The sequence below is a fragment of the Polypterus senegalus genome, chromosome 18 (assembly GCF_016835505.1).
Source record: "Polypterus senegalus isolate Bchr_013 chromosome 18, ASM1683550v1, whole genome shotgun sequence".
Classification (NCBI taxonomy): Eukaryota; Metazoa; Chordata; class Cladistia; order Polypteriformes; family Polypteridae; genus Polypterus; species Polypterus senegalus.
Genome location: NC_053171.1, coordinates 57,711,680 through 57,724,476, shown reverse-complemented (window position 1 = coordinate 57,724,476; position 12,797 = coordinate 57,711,680). Strand labels below are relative to the sequence as shown.

At 39.3% G+C, this 12,797-nt stretch overlaps 1 protein-coding gene across 1 annotated transcript in view; it reads right to left on the bottom strand.

Annotated features, from left to right (window-relative positions):
- Nucleotides 1-4,809, bottom strand: part of LOC120518907 (SLAM family member 8-like) — a 35,349-nt gene extending 30,540 nt beyond the window's left edge. Inside the window, exon 1 of the mRNA XM_039741923.1 lies at nt 4,617-4,809. Within this exon, the coding sequence (XP_039597857.1) occupies nt 4,617-4,695 (79 nt within the window). The 5' untranslated portion in view covers nt 4,696-4,809. The remainder of the gene's footprint in view (nt 1-4,616) is intronic.
- Nucleotides 4,810-12,797: the final 7,988 nt, after the last annotated feature.

The window sequence follows — 12,797 nt, the reverse complement described above, 5'->3', positions numbered from 1 at the left end:
GTTACAATGGGTTATTTATAAGGTAGTGAATTTGATTTCTTCACAAATTATTAATATTTTGGAAAAAAAACTCCAGTAGCCCTATTCAAGTTCTTCTTCTCCACCAAGAAGAAAAGCAAAGACATCAATCAATGGAATGTCAGAGGTTAAAAATTCTACAGCTATTAAATAATGCAAGATGTGAAAAGTGTTAATTAAGGATTTCCACATACTGCAGCAGAAGCTTTGACAACGTTTAAGAAGTAACAGGATGAGACAATGGAACAACTGAGCTGTTATCTTACCACACAAGTTTCTAGGACTATTTAGGACATTAGTACAATGCTGATGAGAAAAGCCCATTCGGTCCAGCCATGCTTACCAGTCCTTTTTGAACATTGATGCTTTGGGCTCTGAAAAGGTCCCTAACATGTGGACAAAGCAGAGATCTTTAATGCATAGCAGGCTATCTAACATGATACCGACAGCTCAAGGAAACGTTAACTTAGTCTGCAAAGTTCTTCTGCTTGCAATGCATATCTTTGCAAGTCATTTGCTCCAACAGAGTTGAGCCAGCCTCATTCAATGTATATAAATTGCACCACAGAATAAAAATACAAGGATATAGTAATTTATTAATGCAATGATGTTTGGTAGAAAGAATGACTGTGTCAGTAAAAATAAAATATTGAAACTAAAGTGTTAAATGTAAACTAGGTTAAATGACATCTCTGTAAATAGTAGTTTAAAAAAATATCACTAGCTGTAACATTATTTCGGAAACTTTGTGTTTGTAAATAGTGCTTCTCAGTAAATGGTTTCAACTGTTTTTGTTTAAATGCTAAGCTGGTTAGGTTGTTGGTATTTCTTTATAGTACGGTCTTATGGAAAACCCGCTGAATTAAGAATTAAAGGCCTTTTTTCATATATTGTATTTCTTTATAAATGTTTGTAAAAATTTAAGATTAATGAAAGATTGGCACACTAAAGATTTTATGTTTTTGTAGTTCATACAAGAAAGACGACTGTGTTAAAAGAACATATTAAAATGTAACCAATGTTTTCCACACTCATTATTGCATTATTATAGCCTAAAATTCCAAGTTTGCATTACTTAATTGATTCAACTGAGTATAAGCATTCCAAATATGCTCAATTAAATCAATTAAAAATGTTTAATTAATAAGGCACAGCTTCTGCTCAGTATTCAAGTATTAACAAACTTATTCAAGTTAGCATTTTTATTTAACTTTAAAATGTATGCATTGCAAACACTAGTTTTCTTTAAAAATAAACTACGATGATTAATATACCTAAAGAGCTCAATAGCAAACACTTTTGCTTTTAAATTTTTTTTTTGTAAATTCAATACATAATTTTTGCAATAATATGGATGGATATTTTGGTCTAAAAAACAGTTTCATTATGGCATAACTCTATTAAAAACACTTTTGCATCTTTATTTTTAAATGTGTTGTGCTCCATTTTAAGTGCAGCAAATTGTGTATATTTTAGTGAGGAGTGGATATGTTGCTTTGTAAATATACAGTTGATTAAAACAATACTAACATATAAAACAAATATAACAAATATCAGGTCCTATTGCACTGCACTAATTCCTACAGAATCCACCTCTGAGCTTTCCAAGTTGCAATATCATTAAAGACAACAGCAAAATTCACTTCTTGGTCGAGTTCTGATTATCAAATTCTGACAATATTGCAAGATTGTGTCATCTTTGTTTTTACATCGTTGGGTTCAGGTAAGCAGTTTCTCATGGATTTCTGACCGTTGTCTTCATAAGGCCAGCTTGTTTAGGAGGCACTATGATAGGGAGCTGATTTACAAAATTGCCCACTCAGTGCAAGTTATCATGGAATCCTGTTTTCTCTATCTCAGCTGACCCCTCCACTCTTCCTGATATTGTTATTGATGGTACTGTTGCAAAAAAAATTTCTGCACAGTTCTTTCTGAAAACACAGAGGTCATGGACAATTGTCCCATATTCATGGCCTCCACACTCCTAACAAAAGACTTCTGATTTAAAGTACTCAGTACTCAGTATCAGCGAGCAGTCTTCACTGCTAATTAACTCCTTTCCCCTTCCTTTTAATAGCTCTGTTTTGAAGGAGTCAGTTCTCTCAGTTGATTTTTCTTCATTAAATGACAACCAAAGAGAAATGAGATGTGAAACTAGCCAACAGATGAGCAGCTAAATTGGGGCTTCAAACTCCAGCCAATTTCACTCCAGCCAGTTTCTTAATGAGAAGTCGATTCTTGCTGTTAATTAAACCCGTTATTTAATTCAATGGCTTGTTGCTGCTGTCATTCTGCCACAGCAGACATTCCCAAAACTGATTTTTCTAAAGAACATCCTCACAGTGTTTTGGTGACCCGAGAGATCAACCTTACTGAGACCATCACCTTTCTTTATTTTCAAATACTGTGGTTAGCTGGTTATGTTTTGGCTTGTTTTGTTTCTCATTATTGTTTGGCTGCTAATTAAGGAAAAAGAAACAACTAAGGGGCCTGAGTCAAATTAATTAAAACTAAGGCAAAAGCAGTTAATTAGCACCAGAAACTGGTCACAAATTAAGAAGATGGTCAGAATAAAAACCTGCAGCCCTCCAGGACCGGAGTTCAACACCCCAGCCATAGGAGATTTGGTTCAGAGTTACTGTATGCTGATTCAGTGTTTGAAGTATCATAAAACATTGCCGTATTTTTTATGTTTTGCCTTTTTCATGATGGGGCTTTTGGGGGAATTTCTTTTCAATGTCCCAAGACGCACTGATATATAAAAATAAATGAAGAAGAGAGGGGTGGTGTGTGCTGTATATTCCCCTTAAAAGTATGAAAGCACACATATATATGGAAATGAGTATGGAGAGCGGATGGGGCAGGTAGGGAAGGTTGAACTGCATTGTGAGATGTACTGGCATGCACCACTAAGCAAACATTTTCTGACAATATTGTTAAAGTCAAAAAGTGGAAGTGCTGGTACTGCATACCAACTGACTTCAGGCACAATTCCCAAAAGTAAAGCTGAAAATTGCTTACTGTGAACCACCGTAGGGCGCTCCAGCTGCCCAAACCCGAAAGAGCCAGGCAGAGATACGAGTTCCAGGCAAAGCACACGTTTATTTCTGTAAAAAGCGCTTTTTGCTCACTCTCCATGACATAGCACAGTACAATACTAAGCACAGTGTACAATGCAGCACCTTGACTTTCTTTCTGTCTGTCTGTCTGTCTTTCTTTCTACCTCCAGTCCTCTATAGTGAGCTTCGTCCTCTTCCTCCCAACTCTGGTTACAAATGAAGGCAGGTGGCCCCTTTTATGCTATACCTGGCAGTGCTCCAGGTGGCTCCTTAGCAAGGTCTGGAGTCACCCACAGGTAGGGTTAAAGCCCAACATAGCAGGGCTCTGCTGTCTCTGCAGCTCCCCCTAGTGCCAGAGCCAACCAGGGGACTGCCCTCTAGCATCCTGGGGAAGGTAAGGCCTTGTGGATGCTCTCTCCCCCGGTCCTTCCATCCAGCTGGTAATGGCCCTGTTCGTCCATCAAATTATGCATGTATCTTTAATCGATTTAGGTCTCTAAAACACAGGTTTCTACGCTCATATATATTTATTTATGTATTTTATTATTTATTTATTTATTTATTTATTCAACAAGAGTAATTTTCTGTTTCAATAAAACTTTGTTATGGCTTCATCCAGATCTTTAAAAGAGATTATGTGAAAGAGGCCCCCACAGCACTTAACTTGGTGTATGTGACATAAGACGGTGGATAGCTAAATACAAGGAATTATGAATGACTAGATAGACTTTATGGAAGGTATATAAGAAATTACAGATAATAAAAGTAAACAGATAATAAAAGTACTGTATACGACTTTTCTGAGGCATTTATTGGCATATAATACAATATACTGCATTTGCAAATAAATGTAATCTCTCTCCATTTTATATTACATGTTATATTAAAATATAGTTTAACACTTCTGTTATAGGATTTTGGTACTTTTAATTGCTGCATGAGGAATGTTGTCATGGAGCTACTTAATTGTTTCAAAAAGTTGAATTTTGAAATTTCAGGTTTGATTATGAAGCAAACTTGTTCAGACCCCTCATCTAGTCTCTTAAAATATATAATCGCGATCGACCACACCCTGGACGGGCGCCGAACTATCGAAATGAACAGTCACTGTAACACGCTCTTTCGAGACTGCGGGCATTAAAGCCAAAGGTGTGAGAGGCCCCTGCATCTCTTCTACTTACGAGTGAGTACTCTTTTTAACAATACAAGACATTTAACTTTCTTTAGATCTTTCCAAAGAAGTCTCACTGAAAAACATTAAATTCAAAGCAACCAATTTATTCAACTGTGCTCTTTCCAGTCAGCATTCTTTTTGTCAACTGAATACATATATTATTAACTGCAATCAGTATTCTGACCACAAGTCTTACCCTTACGTTACAATGGGCAAACAGCAGCTCTATTTTTTTGTTCTCAGTCGCACTATGCTTTTTACCGAAAGTGACGTAAAAGACGGCTATATAGGTCAAATTCGAACTACAGAATTCTCATCACAATATTGAAGTAATATGAAAGTTAATAATTATCGTGTATCCTTACTTATGAAGATTATCCAGTCGGATCTTCGGGTTATCCATTTGAAAGTCATCAGGAGGCGCAAGTCCGGCGCTGCAAGCATGGCAAAATGAGAATAGATCAGGAAGCGGTGCTCTCTGCAGTCAGAGCCGCAGCAACAAGGCTTGTTCTGTTTAAAATAGTATAGCGCTTCTTCGTTATGCTTCACTGGTCTCCTAATGCTAGTGTTGTCGTGCAAAACGCAGGTAGGGAAATGCGAGTAGTGCATATAATCCACCCTTCTGATAAATCGATGTGCACATAGTACAGGTATATTTGGTAGTAACACTTAGATACGTTTAATTCACTAATCATATAGAGTGGGACACGCCTTATGCGTTTACTTGTTTGACCTTTTAATCTTTTGTGTACCTGTTATTTCAGGTCCTTAAAGGATGTGATTAACACAGTTCATTTTCTGTAATTAACACAGTTCATTTTCTGTAATACCCGGGTTCGCTTCCCGGGTCCTCCCTGCGTGGAGTTTGCATGTTCTCCCCGTGTCGGCGTGGGTTTCCTCCGGGCACTCCGGTTTCCTCCCACAATCCAAAGACATGCAGGTTAGGTGGATTGGCGATTCTAAATTGGCCCTAGTGTGTGCTTGGTGTGTGGGTGTGTTTGTGTGTGTCCTGCGGTGGGTTGGCACCCTGCCCAGGATTGGTTCCTGCCTTGTGCCCTGTGTTGGCTGGGATTGGCTCCAGCAGACCCCCGTGACCCTGTATTCGGATTCAGCGGGTTAGAAAATGGATGGATGGATGGATTTTCTGTAATTGGCAACGTAAAGTCACAAGTATTCCAAGTTTGGCAACTTTAAAAAATATCTGGATGAAATATTGGGAAATCCTGACTGTTAGCTAAATGAGCCTGATGGACCAAATGGTCAAATAGCTTATGTTATTTTACAAAAAAAACCTAAGTGCAACATTGTATTAAGTTCTCAACAGATCAAGATTATGGTTAAGAAATCAAACTTGTGGGAGAATAATTTTAGGGTAATGTAACATTCACCTTAAACAAATAGCATAAAGGGATAATAAATGTCAGAAACCGTTCAGGCACACCAGGAAACCTGATAAAGATCAAGTGAACAACAAAATGCACATTGAAATATAAGAATTGGTATAGGAAAAATACTGAGATGGTCAAGTAAATAAAGAATGTACCAGAAGAAAGGCGGATGTAATATACAAAATGTACTGAAGGAAGACTAAGAGACGACTAAGAAATCAGCAGATGTCCTATAAACTAGAATGGACAGTTGTTATATGCACAGAAATTTCAAGGGTGGTAGCTCATCTCAAAAGGCATAAGAAGAACCAGAATATAATGTAATAGACTTTAATTTTATATAAATCATTTGGGTGTAAACAAATTAACCATCCATCCATCCATCCATCCTCTTCCACTTATCCGAGGTCGAGTCGCGGGGGCTGCAGCTTGAGCAGAGATGCCCAGACTTCCCTCTCCCTGGCCACTTTTTTTTAGCTCTTCCAGGGAAATCCCGAGGCGTTCCCAGGCCAGCCGGGAGACATAGTCCCTCCAGCGTGTCCTGGGTCTTCCCTGGGGCCTCCTCCCGGTTGGACATGCCCGGAAACACCTCACCAGGGAAGTGTCCAGGAGGCATCCTGATCAGATGCCCGAGCCACCTCATCTGACACCTCTCGATGCGGAGGAGTAGTGGCTCTACTCTGAGCCCCTCCCGGATGACTGAGCTTCTCACCCTATTTTTAAGGGAAAGCCCAGACACCCTGCGGAGGAAACTCATTTCAGCCGCTTGTATTCGCGATCTCATTCTTTCGGTCACTACCCATAGCTCATGACCATAGGTGAGGGTAGGAAGGTAGATCCACTGGTAAATTGAGAGCTTTGCCTTATGGCTCAGCTCATTTATCACCACGACAGACCGATGCAGAACCCGCATCACTGCGGACGCCGCACCGATCCACCTGTCGGTCTCACGCTCCATTCTTCCCTCACTCGTGAACAAGACCCCAAGATACTTGAACTCCTCCACTTGGGGCAGGATCTCGCTCCCAGTCCTGAGAGGGCACCCCACCCTTTTCCAGCTGAGCACCATGGTCTCAGATTTGGAGGTGCTGATTCCCATCCCAGCCACTTCACACTCAGCAGCGAACTGATTCAGAGAGAGCTGAAGATCACGGCCGGATGAGGCAAACAGGACAACATCATCAGCAAAAAGCAGTGACCCAATCCTTAGTCCACCAAACCGGACCCCCTCAACACCCTGACTGCGCCTAGAAATTCTGTCCATAAAAATGAACAGAATTGGTGACAAAGGGCAGCCCTGTTGATGTCCAACTCTCACTGGAAACGGGTTCGACTTACTGCCGGCAATGCTGACCAACCTCTGACACCGGTAGTACAGGGACGGAACAGCCCTTATCAGGGGGTCCGGTACCCCATACTCCAAGAGCACCCCCCACAGGATTCCCCGAGAGACACGGTTGAACGCCTTTTCCAAGTCCACAAAACACATGTAGACTGGTTGGGCAAACTCCCATGCACCCTCCAGGACCCTGCTTAAACCAACGAACCAACCAGATGAAAATGTATGCATTGATTGACGGTGTATGTAAATTCAGTAGTTTATAAAATGAACCTCTATTCTTTGTTTCTCTGACCATTTTGACCAGGCAGTAGCAGAGTGTTTTTGATGAATGCTCCCTCCAAGGCATTTTGCTGAGGAGTCATTAAAAGATCCAATGAACAGCTTTTCTCTGGCCTGATTACTGAATTGTCCAATTAGGGGATGTTTCCTTCTTTAATAAGATGTTATATTTCGACCACAAGTTGTAACATTCTGCTTCTAGAAAAGACTGTTCTATATTTAGAGCTGCCTGCCAGAAAAGTTTTATTTAGAAGCTGCTCAAAACAAAAAAAAAACATCAATATGCAGGTCCCTGGCCATCTCCACACCACAGACATGTTACACATATTAAATACAGTACCAGGCTGTTGTAGATTTGTAATAATGTGGTCGACAGTAGCCAGTCTGATGTAAGGTATAGTATTGTCTGTGCTGATTCAAAATTATCAATGTATTCTGTGCAACCAGATTATTTAGGGAATTTGAATTGATTTGTGGATTTGAGCATATAAGTGTCATAAATTCTTTGATATATTGTCACTGTTTATTTTACTCTCCTTATTTAAAAAAAATCCTTCCAAAAACATTTGTCCAACTTGTACAAAAAAACAGTTTACTGTACAGGTTACACGAAAGTAAAAACTAATTGCAAAAGGAAAGCAAGGGAACAAAAAAATCTTTCAAAACATTTGAAGTTATTCTACTTGGCAATACAAGAACCTGTGCATTTTATCCTAAATTCATAAAGGTGCCAAATGGTTTCCTGTAGGACTTTCAGCCATGCTTTGGGCAACTGCTACTCCAACTACGCAGAGATGCATAAATGGTGAAGAGTAGGCCAGAGACAGTTTTGCGAGTGCTCTTTTGGAAAATGCTGATTCTGACGTTGTTACTTAGGCCTTTTCAAAAAGTGTCAGTCTTATTGCTTGGGCATCAGCTAACATCAACAAAAACAAATGAAGTGGTTATTGACTTTCACACTGCACCAAAAATCCTCTTCAGGGAGTGAATGTAAAGCTGGTGCATTACTACAAGTACATGGGGGGTTCACATCAATGACAAGCACTAATCTTTTAACACCAAGGCAGACTCTTCTTTCTTAGGAGTCAGTGTTCCTTTAATGTGGGTAATGACATCCTTTACATATTCTATATCTCTCTGATGGCCAGTGTCATTTTCTATCCTGTGGTGTACTGTTGCTGGTAACATCACTTCAAGAGAGTCCCACTGAATTAACAAACTAACTAAAAGGGCATCATCAGTTATGGGACACCCTGTCAATCCCATAGGAGATAGTAGTGAAGGGCAGAGTGAAAACAAATATCTGTGCAGGCTTCCAGAGCATGCACCCTTTGATGTTGTGAATGTCTTTTCTTTTATCAAATAAAATTAGCAAAGTGATGTGCATAAAGTGAGACAGGATTTTCCAGTGCAATATTTAGTTTGCACGGTGACATTAAAGTCTGGGGTGTTGTATATAATCAATTTCATCTTTAAAGAAGTTAATAAAAATCTGCACTTCTAATGATTGTAGGAATTTTACATTTCAGTTCAGCATTCCTGTTTGTTAGCAACAGGATTATTTCTGCTGTCAACTATTATTCTAGAATAGTTTTCAGAGTTTTATTATGCCTTTTAATACTGTCTGTCCATGTGGTTTGGAATCGTGTCTGACTATATACCTTCAGTGGGTGATCCTTCATTGGCTGCTTAAGTCCACAGATCCCTAGTATCATCTCATGGAAATGATCACAATAAATGTAACATAAGAACATTTTTAGATATTAAATAGGAACATCATCTCAAGAGAATATTCTAGTATTGTAGCAGCAGCATTGTAGTTACTAGTCACACATTTTTCTGCTACCAGCCATGGGAAATGCCTCAAGAAATAAGAACTGCACACTTTATACTAGATACAGCTACTCTTGCCCTGTCTCCCATTATGTAGCAAGGTTAGAATCTTCAATTGTCCTTCTCACTGTTGAGTTCTCTGCCTGAAATATTACAAAAAATATCCACATTTTCAGCATGGGGCTGCTACTGAGACAAATTCTGATGCATAGTTCCAATCTATATATCACACTGCCGTTTATTTTAATCTGCAATTGTGTTCGTAAGAAGGGCACAAGCAAATCAAACATAATTAAGTAGCAATCTTCAAATCAAATTATGCTTTTTATCTTCTGATTATCAATTGGTCAATTTGCTACAGGACTAAATTTATAAGGTGCTCCACAAATGAATTCTGCTTGAATGTTACAGATCAAAAAGAATTGTAGTATAAACTTGAAAAAAGAAGGCTGCTATAACCTACTCTATTTACTTGAAGACAGCCAACATAAAAATATTTATTTGCCCCATCTCCCTCCAGTTACTAGCCCCTTATTTCAGTCCTCCCATCCATATTAGTCAATCATAACACTAAGTAATAATTATCCAGCCATCCATCCATCCATTATCCAACCTGCTATATCCTAACTACAGGGCCACGGGAGTCTGCTGGAGCCAATCCCAGCCAACACAGGGCACAAGGCTGGAAACAAACCCCGGGCAGGGTGCCAGCCCACTGCAGAATAATTATCAATCAATTCATTAATTGCTGTTAAATAGATTGTAAAGTATATTAAACATAATTAAATCAAGAAAATAGTAGAATATACAACAAAAAATAAACCATTGTGGTAAGCCGGCTGATAACACATTAAAAAGGCACCTAAGATGAGGTGTTTCAGTGACCCTCTGGAATTATCTTTTTCAAAAGAATTGTGCTAGTGATGTGGAACAAAGTCTTCTTTTAGGACTGCATTAATTGTACTGAATGCTGCTTTTTCAGGCAGTCATTATGGCTGTTGTCAGTAGGACAACAAATAAATAATCCAAAAAAGAGAGTTGGCCTTGCATTAGTTACATGTTTTCTTGGAGCCGGACCAGAGTTTGGGCTGTGGAAATTATGTGAGCTGCAGACATTTATTGGAGGAGGGTAGCAGGGATCTAATCAACATGTTACTTGGGGTAAGGGTTGAACGATCAATGGGAAGACCACGTGAATGTTGTATGTAGTCTTGAAGAGTGTCGGCAAACGTAGTATGGCCAAGTTGGACACAAAGTGAGCTGATTGTGTTATGGGGTTTTGCCAAGAAATCATCCCCTACAGAAAAACCTGCCTGAATATGCATTGGTTTAATTGATATGATTCTCGGGGAACATTGCTATTCAATTTGCGATTTGTTATGGAAAAGGGTGGAATTAGAAGACACGCTCCTGGAAGATTTAATGGAATTAGGGACTATACGGACTACACTGAAGCAAAAATTTAGACTCTGTATAGGAAATGCAGCAGCAGTTTATTTCAGAGTGAGGTATTTCACCCAAATCCAGGATATCTGTACTTTTCCCCAAGTAGTAGTAGTAGAATTTTATACCGTGTTAGCCATTATGGATACAATGAGAAGTCAAGCAAAATGACACCTTTTATTTGTTAACAGATCAGATTACAATATGCAAGCTTTTGAGACAACTCAGGCCCCTTCTTCAGGCAGTTTGTAATTAAGTGGTACATAGTGGTCTGATTGTAGTTTTCTGTCTCCTCATACCTGAGCCACTGTATCACCACATCCATATCACTTTATCCTGCTTTTCCTTCTATCTATGTAATTATGTTGTCTAATGTCACTTGTGTTTTGTGATTGGACTGTCTAGAATTACCTCAGCCACTTGTGGTTCATTTGCGTGTACTTTGATTGAGTTATAAGTCTTATTTTGAGTATTGTTCTTTTTTTGATTTTCTTGGATTTAATTAATTTCTGCTTCTGTCTTTGGTCTTCGATTTCTGAAATTGTATATTTGGACTTTCTTCCTGTGGGTCGCCATTAAGACAAATCCCTTTTTCCTCTTTTTTTGCTTTTCTGATTGTTTTGTTATATTTTCTGATTTTGTTAATAAATTCTCCTTTAATAAAGATTCTTTGCTGCCCATCACTGTACAATACATGGCTTTACAATAATCCCCTCCCTTTCATGATATTTTGATTATTTTTAGGACATTCCTTATATTTCTGAACTTTTGACATCAAAGCCCCATTTAACCTGGTATAAGCCAAAGCCAGCCATTGGTTGATTTCTGTTGTTTTAAATGTGCTCTACAAATAAAATTGACTTGATTTGACTTATCTGGGGCGGAACGGTGGCACAGTGAGTAGTGCTGCTTCCTTGCAGTTAGGAAACCCGGGTTCACTTCCTGGATCCTCTCTACGTGGAGTTTGCATGTTCTCCCCGTGTCTGCATGGGTTTTCTCCAGGTACTCCCGTTTCCTCCCACATTCCAAAGACATGCAGGTTAGGTGCATTGGCGATTCTAAATTGTCCCTAGTGTGTGTGTGTGTGTGTGTGTGTGCACCCTGCGGTGGGCTGGCACCCTGCCTGTGGTTTGTTTCCTGCCTTGTGCCCTGTGTTGGCTGGGATTGGCTCCAGCAGACCCCCGTGACCCTGTAGTTAGGATATAATGAATTGGATAATAGATGGATGGATGACTTATCTGGGCAGGTTGGTTAAGATTCCGGCCTGCTTTGTGGCTTACTTTTGAAGGTCTCACACATTTGTGATTTTTCTGTGCAGTGTGGCTGTGCAGTAATGCTATGGGAATACTTTGATATCAAATGTTTGTTGGTGCTGTGGGTGTCCTTGGTCAAAGGCAATGACTCTACCCTCTTCAAATTAGACATGTGACTTCTTAGGCAGAAGAACAGTAAAAGAATGAGGATGACCCATTTTGAGTTTCTAGGTGTAAGTTCCATCAATATTTCACTAGTCAATAATAGACTGGCAGCACCACTTGGAAATGAGATATGCAGTACCATTGTCATTTTGGGTGGAAGGGTAGTGATAGTTTTTTGGTACACTGACTACAGCAACAATTTTACAACCTGATGCATTTCCTGTGGAGATTCAGTGGAATACCAACAACATGCAGTTAATTATGACAAATAGAGTTCTTGCTCAACTTCTGGATCATGAAGACTTTTTACAATATACAGTACCTGAACACAGCTACCCTGCCATAGTGGTAACTTGCCACTTTTTGAGACACCTAAGCAACTGATCCTGGGAAAGTAGCCTTATTTTAACAAAACAACAAATATTACCAATAAAATAAAGGGCTGAACTTTTAATCCTGTATAGTGTCACTGTTTTATATTGTACTGCTCATCAAACTATACTGCTCAAAAAATTAAAGGAACACTTTTTAATCAGAGTATATCATCAAGTCAATGAAACTTCTGGGCTATTGATCTGGTCAGTTAAGTAGCAGAGGGGCTTGAAAATCAGTTTCAGCTGCTGTAGTGTTCATGAAATTAATAACAGGAGCAGAAGAGGGGCAACAATGAGATAACCCTTAAAACAGGAATGGTTTAACAGGTGGAAGCAACTGACATTTTTTCCTCCTCATCTGTTTTTTCACTAGTTTTGCATTTAACTACACTCAGTGTCACTACTAGTAGCATGAGGTGATACCGGGACCCTACAGAGGTTGCACAGGTAGTCCAACTTCTACAGGATG